Genomic DNA, 19,975 nt, shown 5'->3' with positions numbered 1-19,975 from the left:
CATGATTATCTCAATAGATGCAGAAAAGGCCTTTGACAAAATTCTACAGCCCTTCATGCTAAAAACTCTCAATAAATTCAGTATTGATTCAATTTGAGCTTCCCGGTGGCTTTGTTTATCCACTTAAGCCTCAGCAATGGCGGGCGCCCCTCCCCCGGCCTCGCTGCCACTTTGCAGTTAGATCTCAGACCACTGTGCTAGCAATAAGGGAGGCTCCGTGGGCGTGGGATCCTCTGGGCCAGGTGTGGGATATAATCTCTTGGTGCGCCGTTTGCTAAGACCCTTGGTAAAGTGCAGTATTAGGGTGGGAGTTACCCGATTTTCCAGGTGTTGTCTGTCTCAGTTTCCCTTGGCTAGGAAAAGGGATTCCCTTCCCCCTTGCACTTCCCAGGTGAGACGATGCCTCGTCCTGCTTCAGCTCTCGCTGGTCGGGCTGCACCAGCTGACCAGCACCGATTGTCTGGCACTCCCCAGTGAGATGAATCCGGTACCTCAGTTGAAAATGCAGAAATCACCGGTCTTCTGTGTCAGTCACGCTGGGAGCTGGAGGCTGGAGCTGTTCCTATTCAGCCATCTTGGGCATGCCCTAGCTATCCATTTTTTTAGAGTTGGTTACAGGTGCTTTGGCGTTGTTGTTTTTGTTTTTCCTTTGGTGGTGTCATGTTTCCCTGATTATTCTTGATCCTTGTGGCTTTGGCACCTTCTCCAATCATTAAAGACTGGTTTCACCAGGAAAAGCTCTTCGCCTGTCAGCTTGTCCAGGGATTCTGTGTGGGCCAGCAGGGAAAGTCTCTGGGTTGGCTTTGCGGAAATCCTTGGGCTGGTAGGCCTGGGGCATGGGTCAGTAATGGCATCCTGGTTCTTGGGTCAGTAATGATGGTTGAGCCTGGAGCTTGGGTTCACCAGTGCCAGACTGGTGCCTGGGGCCATGGAAGATGGCCTGGCCCTAGGGTAGGCCTAAACCCTTGGGCCATGAAGAATGAATGCCGCTTAGGGCTATAAGAGCCATCCTTGTGCTATGATGAATTTGGATCTTGGGTTGGCAGTGGCTGTACTAAAGGTCAGATCCACAGGAACCAGCCTGATACTGGGGTGGGAGCCTGAGTCCATTGGAGCTAGCCTAAAGCCTGGAGCCACAGGGACCAGCCATGTTTAGTGGGTATCCTGGAGCTTGGGTCTATGTGGACCAACCTGGAGTCTCAGGCCTTGAGGCCTTGCCTATCACTAGGGTAGGCCTGTAAGCTTGGTCACTGGGTGCCGGCCTGGCACCAGGGTTCCCTGGGGTGGACATGATACTGGGTTCTACAGTGAAGTTAGATGTTCACTTCACTCTCTTCTCCCACATGGAAGGTATTTCTCTCCACACTGTGCTTTGTAAGCCTGGGAGAGTAGTATTGCAGGTAATGCAAAACTATTCTTCTTACCCTCTTCGATGCATCTTTTTTTTTAATCTGTGCTCCACCAGATACTGTAATCTCTCACCTGAATTCCTTAGCACTTGTGAAGGAATCTTTTAGCTGAATGATTGTTCAAATTGATGTTTCCATGAGGGGGCAAGCACTGGAAAAGCCTATTCTGCCGTATTGTTGACATCGCTTCTCTAACTTGCATTTTAAAATTACCACTATGGTTGAATATTTTAAGTTGTCTCTGTTAATTTGCATTTCTTTTTTGTGAATTGCCTATTGATGTCTTTTGTCCATGTTTCTATTGAAAGGTACAGCTGATATTTACTGATTTATAAGAAATTTTATGTATTAAATATTTTAACATAAACTGCATATTTTAACATTGTTTAAAATCCAAAATTACAGTTTCAAACCATACAAAAATAATGAAACTAAAATACTCCCATATTATTTTCCCACATCTATTGATATCATGGTAAAGCATTTCAGGAAACATTAAGAAAAAAATTTGACTCGTTTTCAGGGGTGATATGAAATTGAGTTAACTTCCCACTGCCTACCTTTTCTTTAAAGAGAAACTTGCATCTTTTTCAAAAACAGTGAACAAAGCTTAGGACAACAAAGTGATCCATTTTGACAAAAATGCTAAGAAGATTGAAGTAAACAAGAGAAAAGATTGTAGAACCAATAGAAAATATGTAGAGTATATTTTACTTCAGTTACATGTGACCTAGTAATTCAATAAAATTTAAGTGTCATTATAAAAAGATTATTTTGCAGATGTACATGAATTTTGAATTGGAGGATTTTTAGAGAGTTCCCATTTCTCTCTTATGTACTTACCTGAGATTGATGGGAAAAAAATAGTTTGAATAATCAGGCTATGACAAATAGTGGAATTTTTCTCTATGCAAAAGTAACTGGTTGGAATTAAAACTTAACCTATAACATCGGCCTAATTAGCCCGATATTCCAGTCAAATTACTTCAGTACTAAATGTCATTGAAAAGAAGAAATGGATTACATATTCTCTTGGCCTTAAGTAAGACTGAATCAGTGTGTTTGGGTGAAACAAGACTGAGGTAGAAACACAGGATCCTAGTGTCAGCTCTCTGTGTCCTAGGTGCAAAGCATTTCCTTTCTTTAGGTGTTATTTTCCTCTTTTGTAAAATGAGGAGATTGAGGCAAATGGCTTGTGTGTTATGTTCTTTCCAAAATATCCTTTTAATTGTAGAACACTTTTAGACTTACAGAAAAGTTGCAAAGATAGTACTGAGAATTACCATATACTCCTCATTTAGTTTCTCCTATTTTTTGTCTTAGATAGTACAAAAGGCTGTCATAGTTTCTCCTATTGTCAATGTCCTATATTACCATGGCACATTTGTCACAACTGGGAAATGAACATCAATAATTACTGTTAACTGCATTTGATACTTCATTTGGATGTCACCAGTTATTCTTTTCCAGGATCCAATTCAAAATAGGATATTACATTGGGTCATGTTTTCCTATCTTCCTATGGTCTGTAGCAGTTTTCTGACCTAGATGACATTGACAATTTTGAGTAGCACTGGCCAGGTTGTTTTTTAATGTCCTTCAATTTGGGTTTTGCTGATGTCATGCTTATGTTTAAACTGGCAGTATGCTTTTGGAGAGGAAGACCACAGAGGTGCCATTATCATTACATCGTATCAGGTGTCCGTGCCATCATGTACGTGCTATCATTGATGATTACCCAGCTGAGGTAGTGTTTTCCAGGCTTCTTCACTTTAAATTTACTGGCCCCCTCCTTTCCAAATTATACTGGATTGCTCTGTGGTCTTTTTGAGCTCTAACATACCATGATTTTATTATGTTGCAGATAGATTCCCTTATTTGGGCAGATCAATTTAACAGAGTACAATCCATCACCCAGGATTGCATACTTGTTCTAGGTAACTCAGCTGAAAGTTTTCTTGGGACCAATTTCATACTATATAGCTATGTGAGAATTATCAGTTATGATTCATAAAATGAGACTCTAACTGCTTTATGCTAACCTTTATAAAAGTGTACTCTACTAGGAAATGACGATACCTTTTAAAATCGTAGGGATAATTTCTGGAATCTTTTTACCAAGAAAACCCAAAACATACAACTTCCAGATCCCCAGTGCCCTGATGATAGAGGAAAGGAAATTAAAGAAATTTGCAGCTTTGAAGGATGTTGATGGAGATGGGAAGATAAATGAATGAATGTTGTATATTAAGTCAAGGATTTGGAATCAGGAAATTAGGTGAGGTTTTTGTTTTAACTCTACAGCTATGTGAAGATGGCAGCTGAAGTTCTCTCAAAGGCTTGAGTCCCTCTATATTACTCTCTCCAGAGAAACACAACTACACAATCATCTCCTAGGGCAGGAAAGTAGAGAATTCAATGAATCAATGACTTTCTGCCTTTCTCCACTTCCAGGATGGTTTTGTAAAGGGATCAATTAACCAGGCTTAATAATGATTGCTAACCTTTATTGGGCATTTAGTATGTGCCAGACATTTTTTTCTAGGTACTTTATATATACTGACTCATTTAGTCTTCCCAACAACCTTATGGAGATGTTGTTATTGTGCACATTTTATGGAGAGGATACTGAGAAGCAGAGATTAACTTACCCAAGATTATTACACACACTAGTAGCAGTTGAGATTTGAACCAAGAAACCTTGGCTCCAGAGTCTCTGCTCTTTATTATAACGCATGACAACTGCCTCCCTTTACACAGAGTGAAATCCCCAACAGGGCCAGTTCTTTTTGCAACCAAATAATACGTGTTGTATCCTCAGCAACTAGGACAATGTCTAATACATAGGAACCAGTCAACAAATAATTACTGCATGAAAGAAGACTTGAGGATCCAGATCATGAATCAACCCCATTTTAATAATACATTGATGACTGTTTCAGAAGAACACTATCATGGTGTCACCTCAGAAAACCCCGAACAAACTGGGTCATTATAATCACCACTTCATTCTCTCTACCTCCTCATCTGTTCACATCTTATAAGACAGATAAGAAGGTTTCATAGTTTTTCACCACTCATTGTTTTCCATCTTCTCTATCACATCCTGTCTTCCCAGCCTTTTATAAGCCCTGCTCCTTAACATTAACTGTGAATAATAAGTTAGTAACAGGGTTTTTAAAATTCCAATATCTAAAAGTTTGCAGAAGGACACATACCACATATTTATGGCTATGATTACATGATGTAACTCAGAAAAGTGAGTTTCGAAGTATCAGCTACGAGAGGTTGTGGATATAAATCAATGAATACATTTCCATTTTAAACATTTAAATATATACAAGTCAAATGGGTAAGAGGCAGAGAGAGCTGTGTATGTCTATTTCTTACTCTCTATAGTCACAAGTTGTATTTGTACCTTTTTAAAATAACCTGGTTACTACTGCCAATAAGTACTCAAACCAGGAAAGAGAATAGGAGAATATTTAGGAACCTAAGAAACTCCCATCATCAATAATGAAGTGATTGGCAGTGATTTGGACCATAGAGAAAGGGAGAATTAGTTAAGCAGAAAATGAAGTAAAATAGAAAAGAAAAATAAAATTTTAAAGAAGAATTAAAAGTACTGATTCCTGTCTAAATTTACATTTTTGCTACATTATTCATTAAACTGTTTTTTAAATTTATCCCATCATTATGCTGCTTATTCTTCCTGACTCTACAAAGCCAATAATAATACAAAAATAAATAAGATTTGAGTTATGGAGAGCACTTATTGGTGCTGTGAGTTGAGATGAAACCACTAAATAATTGTGCCTGTCTGATAAGGAATACACAGATGGGCCTGTTATACAACTGCAAATGGAGATCATATATTAAACCTGTGATAAGGTACCTAACTAGACATGTTATTTATAAATATTGCTGTAGTCTTGGAATGGAAAATATAAAATACACAGTAAATGAAAGTTTTAAGATAATATAATATAGAACTGGGATATTAAAATGATTTATTACTCTGATAGGATCTTTTCCAACCTGAGTATTGGATAAAACTAGGACCATACTAAGGCAAAAAAAAAAAAAAAAAAAAGCATGCTGCAATAGAGAATAATTCATTTCATTTAGGAAAGGAAAAGTAGGGATTCAAACATGTGGAGCAACAAGAAAGGTGTCCTCATTGCCTCTGTTATACTATCTCTATCTTTTCTTAATTGGCATTTAATTTTAATGTTTCATCATGGCAGACTTGCAAAATGTGTTTTGTAAAACAGTTCAAGTTAAAATGCCTTTTCTTTTTTTTTCTTTTAATTAGTGAAGTTCTTTCTTCCAAAGGGAATTCTACCTATGTACGACACAACAGCTTTTTGGGCTTTCGAAAATGTTTGAAAGAGACCTCAAAACCATATTGACTACATTTAAATTGCTTTGAGAAGAAACATTTAAGTATGTTTTATTTATGTTCATGATGTAGTGCAAGCACAGATAATATTTTTAGTATAAAATGTATATGTATAGCCCTAGGAAAAAAAGAGAAAAGTTGAACGAAACTGCTGAGGCAATAGTAGATACCATAAATAAACACGCATTACTTCTTTTATTTAGTTCTTGAAAAATGCTTCTCTGAAAACTAATAGTTTTCAATCCTGCAAGTAATATGGCTATTATCAGGATAAAACTCAGATCTGAAGGTAATTTATCAAAGGGTTATAGTTCACTCATATGCCAATTTGATGTTTAATGTAATAAAAATGGGATTTGTTTTAAGATGGAAAGATAACCTGGTTTCTATAATGTTGGCAGTCACTGCATTTAATTCAAGTAGCATTTATTTTTGCAGTGATATTCCTTATTGCAGAAGCATCTAGTCTCACATCACGGCCACTGAAGTATCGGTCTGGTGAAATTGCTTCCCACGGGAGTTAAGTTGAAAGCCTGAAGTCATCAGGGGTCACCATCTGGGTAATGTGCTTCGTATATTTTTCAGGAAGGGAACTGTCCAACATACAAGCAGATCTGTAGCTTTGACAAGCCTTGGAAGTAAAGTACAAAAGCTGTAGCATTCCCTAGCCTGAAGGAACATGAAGGGAACTAGTAGGGGGAGAATGCTGACAAAAAGGGAAAACAAAGTATCTTGGAAAATATTATATGCTTTTGTCTTGGCATGCTGTGAAGTAGGACATGATCCATAATGGTCAGGACTTTATTTGTAAGATAGATTTCAAATTTTCTAAATAGGTTTATTTAGTGGATTTAGAAAATAATACCCCAAAATTATTGCAACAAATAAATATAACACCCCTAGCTGAATATGTATGCATTTTAAGGTGCAAGATGAATTCCTTGAAAGCAAAGTTACATTTGCCTTAAAAGTCTTATAATTTCAAAGTTAACTTGTATATTTATTATCAAAGCCCTATTTATTGTTAAGTGTATTCAAAAATTACCTGTAAGAGAGTGGACACAAAACCCCGAAAGATACATAATAACATGAAAAAGGGTCCTGTCTCCTGACAGCAGCACTATAAATATATTTCAATAAATTTAAATACCTAAAAGGAATTCTTCCCAACACCCAAATTTTCCTTCTTCAGATATTTTGAAGATAATTTGTTAAGCCACTAGATTTCAAACTATTTTCTTTGGATCTTTTGGACAGCCAATCCCTTTCAATCAAATTCTGTTTTATCTGTTTTATGTATTTAGAAACTGTTCATATTTAATTGCTGAATGGTTCTGCTGCTTTGAACTGTTTTGAAAAGCCCAATTTTAGACAGAAAACAGCAATAAAAGAGATAGAATAAAACAATGAAACTATTCGTTGAGCTTAACAAAGGTTTGTTGAGGACCTGGTATTTTAAAATTATATAATAATACATGAATGCATTATCATTGTAAAAGACTCTAACAATACTATGAAAATGTCAAAGTATTCTCTTGGTTTTCACAGCTCCCTACTCTAAACATCAATAGTTTGGAATTCGTTTTTCAGGTCTCTTTCTACGCATTTAAAATATATATTTAAAGATATATATATTTAAATACATATGTTCTACTTACACCAGTTCATAGAATATGCATTGTTCTACAATATTTTTCATAAAATCTTAGAGCTTGTTTCATGTCAGTACATACAGATCATCCAGTGATGTGCTGATAAATGTTTAACAAGTTCTCTGGCCCAAAAAGCCTTGATCTGCCACATTTGCTATTTCCCAGGATGTAAATACACTCGCCATGGTCAATTTCAACTGCCAATGTAAAGTCATTGGAGGTGGAATTGGGAAGAGACGTGCACAGTTGGCTTTTGTAAACCAGTATAAGCCAGCTCCAGCATATCACTGGATCAGTCCTTTTTCTCTCTCTTTTTGGCTTTTTATTTTGAAATAATTTTAGACTTACAGAAAAGTTACAAATATAGCACAGAATCACTGTATTCCTGTCACTGAGCTTCTTCCAATATTAGCATCTTGCACAAACATAGTACAATTACTAAAACTAAGACATTAACATTGGTATGAGGTTATTAACTAAACTTAGAGTTTAATTCAGAGTTCTCCAGTTTTCCACAGTCTTTTCTGTTACAAGATTCTTTCTAGATCCACATATTGTATTTAGTCATCCTGTCTCCTTAGTTTCCTTCAATCTGATAATTTCTCAGTATCAGTCCTTTTAATTCTTACAAAGGATTTCATAGTACAGGTGTCCCACTCTTCCATAGATTGGTTGTTCTAATTTTTAACTGCATTAATAAAGTCAATATATTAACAATGCAATAGTGAATTTCCTTGCACATGCCCCTTTATGCCCCACATGTGATTATTTCTTTAGTACAGACTCTTAGAAGTAGAATTCCTTGGTCAAGGAATATTCTCAATTTAAATTGTGATATATATCAACATTGCCTTCCAAAGCCACTTTACCACTTTACACTCCTATCAGCAATGAAGAGTACTTCCTGACTACCAATCACAGAGTTAGGTACCAGGAACAGAAAAATGCAGAGGGCATTGTTCCTGCCTTTGGAGTGCTTAATAATGATGAGACAGACATGTAAACAGATATCTTTAATATAGTATGGTAGATTCTATGACAGGGTGCTAAAAGAGAACCATATCTCTTTGTGAAATGTTGTAGATAGTCCAAGATCATCACTGCTCAGCAGAAATACATTGTGAACCATATATGTAACTTAAAGTTTTATAGTAGGCATATTAAAAAAGTAAGAAGAAACAGGTGAAATTAAATACATATTTTATTTAACCGGATATATCAAAAATATTTTCATTTCAATGTGTAATTAATATAAAAATATTAATGTGATCTTTTATATTTTTTCTTTTATACGAAGTCTTCGACTCTGACTAGCCACATTTCAAGTGTGCAATAGACACATGTGATGAGTGGCTACCATATTGAATAGCATAGACCTAAGTCATTCAGCATGTATTTCCCACATTTACTTCTGATGCATTCCTGTGGGTTTGTTTGTTTGTTTTTTTTAAGTCAATGATTGCCTCTTGAAAGAGAGTGGAATGGGATGGGAAAGGATTATTGATTACACATGTTAATAGAGACCACCAGTCTTGTTTATGAGAAACAAAGTCCAACATTCTAACAGTATGCAGAGAGAAAACAGAGACTTGGAGGTTTCTACAGAAATGCGTAAGTTAAGAAGAGCTTCTGTACATGGAGTCAGCCTGCCTTGAGTTCCAAGGTACTTGATTGAATTTGGAATTGAGGACAGCCAAGACAATCCATTCATACCTGAACTGTGTAATGAATTTATAATTTTAGAGCATGGCTCTTTGCAATTGGATAGAACAAGAAGGAGAATAATAATAAAATGTACAGGACTCACCACCAGGGAACATTTGCTAAAAGAGCATTAGGGACTGCCATTTTTAATCTGCTGAAACTACATCATTCCTGGAATATTTGAATAGACATAAACATTCTATCCAACCACTGAGTTTCAGTGAAATGCAAATAACAGGATGAGTACTCCCTCAGAGATCTGGGTAGCATCCATCTCCATTCATTGAGTGTGTGTGTGTATATATATATATATATGAGATATATGTGTGTGTGTGTTATATATGTCTTAGGGAACAGTAAATTTGACCTTACTTACAGTCAGGACTACTTATATTACATCTACTTTAACCAGCAGTGCTCATTTGAATGTATATATTCTGGTATGTGAGATTTTAGGTTTATTACTTTCTAATTCTTATTTGTTGGTGACCAGTTTGCAATACTGAGGTAACAAGATTATGGGTCTGGTACTTATGTGTATGAGTATTCCTACCACTCTTTGCCTTTCTGACTGAGCTCACACTGGGCTCCTTAGTATTTCTCACACACTTCATGTAAGACTTCAGGGCTTTCTATAAATTCTGTTTTGTCTTCCTGGAAGGTTCTTCCCCTAGATATTCACAATGGCTTCACTTCATTATAATCTTGGTTCAAATGTTACCTCCTCCAAGAGGGCTTCTCTGACCACCCTTACCTATTGTTACCTTCATAGCACTTATAACTACCCAACGTTACCTAGTTTATTTGTTGTTTTTTGTTTTTTGGTTTGTTTCCATAACAGTTATATTCTATCTTATATTTTATATCATGTATTTTTTCTTTGCCTGTCTTAACCCACTACGCTCTCATATAAGTTCTGGGAGGGTAGAGATTTTCTTATGTTGTTTGCTGTTGTAAACTCAGGAGAAAAAAAAAAAAAAACACTGCCTGGTATAGAGTAGGCACTCAAAAAAAGTATTTGTTGAATCAACGTGTGAATATGACTTAATATTGCCCTGTTTGTTCATTACTAATTTTACCCTTATTCTAGCCAATTGGCTCATAATGTCTATTCTTGGGTTTGGGGGACTCACCTAAACAGTGTGACTCTAAACACATGGCATAAATCTGGATGGCAATCCACTAGAAACTGAGGAAGCTGTCTTTATACTGTATCTAAAGCTGACATTCAGCCAGTGTGTACTGGTTAGACTGTATTAGTTGTTTATATCTGATAGCCATTTTGGTTGGCAAGTACCTATGTTTGGAAGAAATAAAAGGCCAGTAGCCTTGCCATGATACCTGTCTGTGGTCTGTAGCAAATAATTAACTTTCATCATATATTCACACAAATGTATATTACAAACAGCTTGTTCCCTGGGAAAGATATAGCAAGTTCGAAAAATTCCCAAGCTTCACTGCTCTCAAAGAGTGTTCTACTAAATGTGCCCATACCTCTTTATCTGTCTTGATTGAATGGAAGCAGTCCATTTCATTTGATGGTGAAAAATTAATCCTTGCCTTGTATATTTTGAAGTGAATCCCACCACATGCATTTTCTCACATTTTCAAGTGCCCCAGGAAACTGGCTCAACTTAAAGCATATAGAATAACCCCCTTAGCCTTCTAAATGAAAACTGCTCTGCCTTTTGTTACATATGGTCCATCTAATTTTACAAAAGTAATTGAACCAAAGGAATGAAACACATTTTCAATATAGCTCCTACTATCCATCATATTCAAATTATTTGGGAGGCAGAGTAAACCAAATTTTCTGTAAAACTGAAAAATACCTCTAATTGGAACAGGTGTGTTAAACCAAACTTAGAGTCCATTGGCAAGGAAATCTCAAGGATGTCACTAATATAGCTTTATTAATGTGCCATACCATACCTTACTCAGAACCACTATCCTTTGAGTTAAAATTATTTCCAATAATTGCAAGAGAAATTCATCAGGCAGCACTGGCCTTAATCCAAAGAAAAGGGTAGAAACCAATTAAATGCTTAAAAGTTTTAAGGATAAATTAGGAAGTAGGTGTTAGAAATCTCTTTAGCTCCAACTAAAAGTGGATGAATGATTTTTAAATAGGCTATCCTTCTCTGTTCTCAGTCACTAACTCAAATACTATACATGAGTGTTACACATACTAATTAGCCCCTTTCAGTTCACCTAGGAACACAAAGAGAAATATGAAATGGCTTATGAGCAGATTCACTTTTTTTTTTTTTTTTTTTTTTGCCTTTTGGTAGGATTTGGTTGATGTTGAAAAATGCAATGAGAAAACAAACAAGAGGTTTCTCCAGCTTTTTGCCCTAGGCACTGTTATCTCCTAACATTCTCTCCCTTCAGTGACTTCATTCACTCTCACAACTTCAACTGTTGTCTCTGTGCATATATGACTTTTCAGTCTTTTTCTAGCTCTAATATCCTCCAGAACTTCAAACCTCCTATCGTTAGCATTCACTATCTGGAGGGCCCATCATTCCCAGAAACTCAACAGCCCCAAAAGCTGAATTCATTGCATTCCTTGCATCTTCTCATCCGGTCTCAAGCCACATATTCAAATAGTCATCAATCAACAAAACAAATCCAGCACCAACTATTTGTAGCAAGTGGTAGGCTAATAAAGAATTCTCTAACTCTATTAATGGTTCCACCATTGTTTCAGTTAGGCTCAAAACCTTAACCATTTTGGATTCCTCCCTCCTTTCCCTCACTTTTTTCTATGCCCTCCCTCAGCACACCTATACACATGTATGAATGTGTGTACAAACACACACGTACACACACACACACACACAGAGCGAGAGAGAGAGAGAGAGAGAGGAGAGAGGACCTGTTGCCAAATCCTGAAATGCCATTTATGCAATTTCTCCTTAAGAAATCTCCTTCTTTGCATTCCCACTGCAAATAATTGAGACACTCCTGTGACACTACTCTAATTGGAGCACTAATTACTTATTTCCTAGATTATTGCAATGCCATCCCAATTGACTTATTTGCCAAATCTTTAGGTCTCCAATTCATTCTCCATACTACTACTGGATTTATCTTTCTGCAAAGGATGTTTTTTATTACATCTGTTATTTGCCTAAAAACCTTCAGTGCTCCCCACTATCAAATATATCCTCCAAAAATTCTGATCATATCACTCAGCCTCTCAAAAAATAGAAATGCCTTTCTGTTGCCTAATAAGTTGAATCTAAATGTATAAGTGTGGCACTCAGTGTCCTCTACAATATGGCTCCAATCTTCCTTTCTGGCCTTAACTTCCACTAGCACCAGCACATAGCTAAGCTCCAGTGAACCCCAGCAACTTCTTTTGCCTCAGATACATCATGTACTTTACAAAGTCATACTTTATTCAGCCCTGTCCCTTCTCCCCACCAATTGTTGTCACCTGTCAAAGCCCTACACATCCTTCAAGGTCTGTATCTACTCCCACTTCCTTCAAAAATTATTCTTGATCATCCCAACCTATTTTAATCTACTGTTCCTTTAAACCATTTCTTTTAAAGCAAAAGCTTCCTTTTTCCCAGATGGCAAATGTTACACATGTACATTGTAAAAAATATGGAAAACACAGAAATCATAAAGAAAAAAATAAAAATTCTCTGTAAGTTTCCCATGCTGTTAACATGTTGCTGTATATTCTTCCAAACCTTTTTTTCTCCAGACATGAACATGTGCACACATACACAAACACACACACTTCAGATCACACTATTCATAATGTTTAATAGCCTAATATTTTTCATTTGATACCTTATGGATATTTCCCATACCATTGCATGGTCTTCTGCAACATGATTTTTAGCAGCCACATGATCTTGTATTATTTACTATCTCATTGGTTAGTTGATTAATCTCCTCTTGATGAATATTTAGATTGATTATAACTTTCTAATATTATTTTCAGATGTTACAATAGACAGCATTGTACTTTGGCAACATTCATAGTTAATTCACAGAAATTAAATTGTTAGCTCTGTCATGCGCGTCCGTGTGAAGAGACCACCAAACGGGCTTTGTGTGAGCAATAAAGCTTTTTAATCACCTGGGTGCAGGTGGGCTAAGTTAGAAAAGAGAGTCAGCAAAGGGAGATAAGGGTGGGGCCGTTTTATAGGATTTGGGTAGATAAAGGAAAATTACAGTCAAAGGGGGGTTGTTCTCCGGCGGGCAGGAGTGGGGGTCACAAGGTGCTCAGTGGGGGAGCTTTTTGAGCCAGGATGAGCCAGGAAAAGGACTTGCACAAGGTAATGTCATCACTTAAGGCAAGGACCGGCCATTTTCACTTCTTTTGTGATGGAATGTCATCAGTTAAGGCAGGGCAGGGCATTTTCACTTCTTTTGTGATTCTTCAGTTACTTCAGGCCATCTGGGCATATACGTGCAAGTCACAGGGGATGCGATGGCTTGGCTTTGGCTCAGAGGCCTGACAAGCTCAAAGGGTAAATCAGATTTTAAGTTCATTTGATAAATGGTGCCACATTACCCTCCAAAAAAGGTCACTGTATTTTTATACCCTCATCAGGAGTGTATGAGAGTGCCCATCTTCCTGCACAGTGACCAACACTGGGTACTTTTTAATCTTCTGATAGCAGTTTAAACCTGTCTTATATCAATCATTCTGCATAATATTATTTTATCCTAGTATTACTACCAAATCCCACCCTAATAAGCATCTACATTTTAACAGCTGCAGCAACTATCATAGGGCTTTATGCATACTAGGCATTCAGGAAATATTTGCTGAACTGAATTGAATTAAAACCATAGAGAAGGTCTTCCATGTTCTCATGATAGTCTGTCCACCATTACTCTGTAACAGTTTCCATACGGAAACTAGTGTTACATGACTAAGGGAAATGGAAAACGAAAGGGTCACAGCAGTGAGAAGCTAAGTCTAATTGTACTACAGTTGATTCCAATTTCTAATCCTATCATTGGGATAGCTTTAGCCTCAAAATGTTAACAACAGCTACTTTAACAACTGGTAATACTTATATGTGTGTTGTAGCATGCAAGTAGCTACATGTATGATGTATAGGTATAAACTCCCAGTTGCTTGGCCTAACTAAAAGAAAACTGTTCGTAACATTTTTAGGTGCAAAGGGATACCTGGCTTGGAGATCTTCTCAGTGAGTCTGGAATAAATTAATGTATGACTTGTTCTCTTGCAGCGGTACATTTGTTCGGCCTGACTTGGCAGTTGCAGCCAGTTGAAGGAGAGCTGTATGCAAATGGAGTTAGCAAAGGGAACAGGGGGACCGAGTCCATGGACACTACTTACTCTCCAATTGGAGGAAAAGTTTCTGATAAATCCGAGAAAAAAGGTACAGTGATCAAAATGATTGATTGATTGTTGATTACTTTTCTTCTAATTTGGTCATTAGCACCGTAGCTGGGATGGTTTCACTTCACATTAAATTTTATGATCACCTGAAAGAAGTCCTCTACGTGGACAGAATAAATGCGTGTAAATATCTTGTGAAAGCAAAATTTCCCTGTCTCTAGTGCCTTGAGTATAAACCAATTAAACTTTTCAAATATGTTGGCAATTTTGAAAATAGATAAATATTTACAGAATGGAGACTTCAATACAATGGAAATTGCATTTCACATATAACTACCCTGAAGCAATGTGGGACTTTGATTAAGTTCTCTGTGTCCAAGCCCAGCATTTATATATAACATTTTACAAAGGGTATATGGAAATTTCTTCTATTTGTAATATGAAAAAGCTTTTTCTGCTTAATGTAAAGGTGAATGCTTATGTCAAAGTTGGATAACATGATTTTTTTCTAGTTCGGGGACATGAATTCTTCCTAGTTGGGAGAAAGGAAAAAAAATCACTTTGAGTCCTGAACTTTTAAGTTTAACCAACGTGAGCTTGAACTACCTGACTTATTTATAATAAATGTCATGGTAACAGCACTCCCAACATCTTATTCACACTGAATGATCTTAGTCTTAATATACAAGCAGTGAAAATAGCTGGAAGTTTATATATTTATTGAAATAGGTTTCAGTACAGAGGGACTTGAGCCATGTAAAATTCCAGGAAGTCAATTTAAATAGTAGAAATTGAGAATAATATGTATAGTCAGCAATATCCTGGGTAATATTTGAGATCAAAAATAAATAAATGAATGAATGACCAAAACCTTACCTCCAAGAAACTTACAATTTTATGCAGGTGGTAACACAGCCTTATTTTGGTTCATTAGTTGCAACTAAGACATCATTTTTTAATGCAGTAGTTATTTGGGTTACTACTCTTCCCTTGTGTTTGTAATTCCTTTGGTGGTGGGGGGCTGTTTGTGGGTTTTGTTTCGTTTTGTTTTTGTTTGCTTTTGAAAAGGTAACTTTAATCTATGCTTCAGTAAAAATTAATGCTTAGGGTTCAGGAAAATATTATAGTTTGCTCTAGTTTTCAATTCATGATGCAGTTTGCTGTATGTTCTCATTTCAAAATACTTGTTTCTAGCCTGGAGTGACCTTTCCCAGCAGTTTCACTGTTACTGCCGAGAGTGACTGAGGACAGTAGAGGGGTCAGAGGTGGCAGAGAAAAAAGTCTGCCACGCTTACTGCTCAGATTTTTCTTCCTTATCTCCCTTACCTGCTTTTTCTCCCTTACCTTCTCTTCTGCTATTTTATCCCCTTACATCTGAAGGTACAAGGGCTATCATTTGGTATTATCTACCTAAGGTTTCTTGCCATTCACACTAAAAATCAGAATTTATCTGTCTGAGGAAAACGAAGCATGCAAGACAGCAGGTCATCACATAGTTGTCATTATAGTATATTTGATTTTATATTCTAATTCAGACCTCTTTTGATTCCTTTCCATAAAGTAAGTTGATGATGATGGTTAAAATTAATTTAAAATTACCACGTGTGAAGAATTGTTCCAGACACTTTACATGGATTATATCATGAAGGTCACATTATGGTCCCCGTTATCCAAATGAGAACCAGAGGCACAGAGAGCTTAAGTAACTTGCCCAGTGTCACAGAGCTAGTAAGTGGTGGTCTGATTCCAGAGTCCAATCTCTTAACTTCTACACTGTACCAAAATCCGTATATGGAACATCTGTGAAGACCACAAAAAACTTTTTACACAATGAAAGCAAAGCCCCAGAGTCTATTCATGATAGATTTTAGAGAAATTCTACTCACCTATATTTTTAATGTGTTGTGACAAGTTTCATAAATGAAAAATGCTTTAAGTTTCTGCTCAATTATAACAACGAACAGAGCAAACTGACTTCAATTAAATACTTTATTAAGAAAAATCATTATAGGTTGATGCCTCATACACCAAGTTGTTAGCTTAACTTGACTTTTTATGGAAGCCTGAACAAAACCTTAACTATATCTGCACATCATGGTTTTGCTATATTAGGTCTTTACTGCATGTTACTCACCAAGTAAAAACATAGTTCCTGTTTTTAATGCCATATGTATACTAATCCAAACCTTTTAGAAGATGTAATACAGTAGAAGGATATTTTCAAATGTTCAGTTATATCCTTTCATGATTTTCTACATAAGACACATCCCATAAATACAGCTCTAGAAGCGTATCTTGATACTGTATGCACTAAAATATGAAACTGACAACCAGACTATTCTTTTTAAATTTTTTTCTCTACTCTCCTAGAAGATTGGGCATTATAGCACTGTGGTTAAAAGCCTGGATTCTGGAGTCAGAGAGACCTGGCTTGAAATACTAACTGTGCCATCATTATCTCTCCAACCTCAAGTAATTGACACAACCTCGCCCAGCCAGTGCCCTCATCTGTAACATAAGGGTGATAATAATAGTACCTGTCTCATATGGTCATAGTAAGGAGTTAATTAAACAATTGATATAAAGCATGTAGCACGGTCCCTGACACATTGCTTAATTTAGCAGCAGTTACTATTGGACCAAAAGATTGGAAAATCGCCTTGAGGTTTTTGAACTTCATTGACATTCTGTTAGGTGCTATAGAACCTGCTTTCAAACCAGTATGAACTTTGCAGTGAATGATGACCTTCTAGAGATTGAAATATTTTCTCTCCTTAAAGTTTGGTCTCTACTTACCAATATAAAATCTATTATTTTAAAACTATTATCACTATCATCATCAGATAATGATGAATGACACTTTTTAAAGAAACATCAAATTCTACTGGAATTGGTTTCTCATTAACAGTTGTTATATATATATGTATATATATACATATATATGTGTATATATACACACATACACACATTATATACATACATATATATGTGTATATATATATAAAACAAGAGTATTTGATTATAGATGTTTAGTATGCTAACACTCTAGAATTTCAATAAGTAGATATAAGTCACAACTACATGCTGTAATCTACCAGAAAAATTTTAGTTGTCATTATTAAATAAATATTTATAAAATTGAAAGTATTGTACCAAAATAGTCCCACACGACATTAGAGGCTTACAAACTAGTCATAACTTTTTTTTTTCTTTTTTTTTTTGAGATGGTGTCTCGCTCTGTCGCCCAGGTTAGAGTGCAATGGCACAATCTCGGCTCACTGCAACCTCCGCCTCCCAGGTTCAAGTGATTCTCCTGCCTCAGCCTCCCAAGTAGCTGGGACTACAGGTGCCCACCACCACACCCAGCTAATTTTTGGATTTTTAGTAGAGATGGGTTTTCACCATATTGGCCAGGCTGGTCTCAAACTCCTGACCTCAAGTAATCCACCTGCCTCGGCCTTCCAAAGTGTTGGGATTACAGATGTGAGCCACTGTGCCTGGCCTATAACTATTTAACCAGTAAACATTATGTAACAACTGCTTTAAACAGAGCAGAGGACATGAGCAAATAAAAGACTTTATTCCTAGACCTGAGTTATGTAATGTCTATAAATAAAATTAACTACCCCACATAATTTATCAACAAATTAGAACGTTAAAATCTTAAAGATTATCAAATCCAATATCCTTATTTAGAAATGAAGAAAATTAGGTCCAGAAAAGTTGAGATCACATAAGAAAGAGCTGGGATTAGAAGAGAAGGTGCTGAGTTTCACATTTTGTATTTTTCACCTGTTATTGTAATAGTATAAGATAAACTAAATATATAAATTTCTGAAAAGGTTTTCAATAAGGAAGTATCACAGAGAAAAACTGAACAAGTAAAGAAATTGATTTTATTCAGGCTATTGCAATAGGGAGATTTTGTCTTGGTCTTATATAGGCAGGGGTAGATGTGTTACATGTGAGATGATTTACTGGTGGGATCGTGTTGCAATCAGGGGAAGTATCAGTTAGCTGAACAGGAAATGTGTATCTCTGTGTCTAGCTAGTTTCAGGGAAACAGGCAGTTCTAATCTCAACTGATTATTTATGAGACAAAGAACGGGAGATTGGAGGGTCTGTATATGGCCTTTCAGTGGGTTCAGGCAATAGGGGAAAAGTCAGTGTTTGGTCTTTTCAGGGGTGTAATTATAGATGAGTCTTAGGGAAATCATGGGAAAGAAGGGACAGAGAGTTTTATCTTAAGTAATTTAGGAAAGGGTGTTTTGTGTGTGTTTGTTTGGGCTTTTGTTTGTTTGTTGTCGATGTTATGGTTTTTTTGCATAAGTCATTTCCCAGGACACAAAAAAGTGGGAGAATTTCCGAAAACAAAAGGTTGGGGAATTTCTTAAGCAAAATTGTTTTCCGGGAGCATTAGGGCTCAGGTAAAGTCGTGTATTGTCAGTAGCAATATAAATGAAGATGAAATTTATTGGGTAGTCGAGGATACTGAATTCCTGCAGGTTGAATGCCAAAATAGAACACTGGGAACAAAGAAGGATGGGTGGGGAAAGAGAGAACTAAAGAATACTAAAAGCAGTCTTTATCTCCATTACAATTTTGCAAAAGCCTGGCCTTCGGGGAAAGTGGCATTTCTTTTAAATTCATCCTGCACGATCTATCTCCACAAAGTTGGAAAAAAATGACGTTTTTCTAGTCAGTGTCTGCTGAATATACGACCATGTAAACAAAATACAGCTGATTGATATGACACAATTTATAGCCTGTCGTGAAGATGCTTGAGCCAAGACCTAATAGTAACTAGAGCCTCACCTTTCCAGGCTCCAGTTTCTCATCTGAAAAATAAGGGAATTGGCTTTCAACCCTTTCTAGGGGCAGAAAAGAGGTGGGGCTAGTGGGCAAAGAAAACCTTTTTACAAATTAAATCTTACCCAGAAATTACAAATTTAAATAGAAAACAGATAAAAGCCAAGTTTCTCCAGATACAGCGAGGGAAGGGGGCAGATTCCTGGCAAAACTCCCATTCCCTTCCTCTTTGCTTTATTTGCCCTCTATTCTCTGAGCAGCTGCTAAAGCTTTGACAAAACACAAGGCTGACTTATCTCTAAGATCCCTTTCAGCTGTACACACTATGAGTTAGTGAATTCAAATTCTGCAGTTAAGGAAGAATAATGAGCCAATACAAGTAAAAGTGGACCTATTTTTACAAAAGGGATATACTCCAGGAAAAGAGGTTGAAATGTATGTCTATAAAGTTTGTAAACCACATTTGCCATTTAAAGTACTTGCAGAGAATTCCGTTGTAATTCAAACAATTAATTCCCAGTTTCCTACCTTATAAGTTTGGAGTTTTGACATGTATATAACACTAACAGCTTGCACTTCGCATTTACAATTGTAAAATACTTTAATGTCTTTTATTCACATAATAATTTTATTCTGTGGCAGCTATTGTTACCCTTTCTTT

The 19,975-nt window shown here is 36.5% G+C and overlaps 1 protein-coding gene across 2 annotated transcripts in view; it reads left to right on the top strand.

The window, feature by feature from the left end:
* TENM1 (teneurin transmembrane protein 1) overlaps positions 1-19,975 on the top strand; it is a 630,397-nt gene that overhangs the window by 284,140 nt on the left and 326,282 nt on the right. For both annotated transcript variants that reach the window (XM_011936960.1, XM_011936959.1), the window contains exon 6: positions 14,393-14,545. In XM_011936960.1, the coding sequence (XP_011792350.1) occupies positions 14,393-14,545 (153 nt within the window). The remainder of the gene's footprint in view (positions 1-14,392; positions 14,546-19,975) is intronic.

Source organism: Colobus angolensis, unplaced genomic scaffold (assembly GCF_000951035.1).
Source record: "Colobus angolensis palliatus isolate OR3802 unplaced genomic scaffold, Cang.pa_1.0 Scaffold159, whole genome shotgun sequence".
Classification (NCBI taxonomy): Eukaryota; Metazoa; Chordata; class Mammalia; order Primates; family Cercopithecidae; genus Colobus; species Colobus angolensis.
This window is presented reverse-complemented; position numbering and strand designations above follow the sequence as displayed.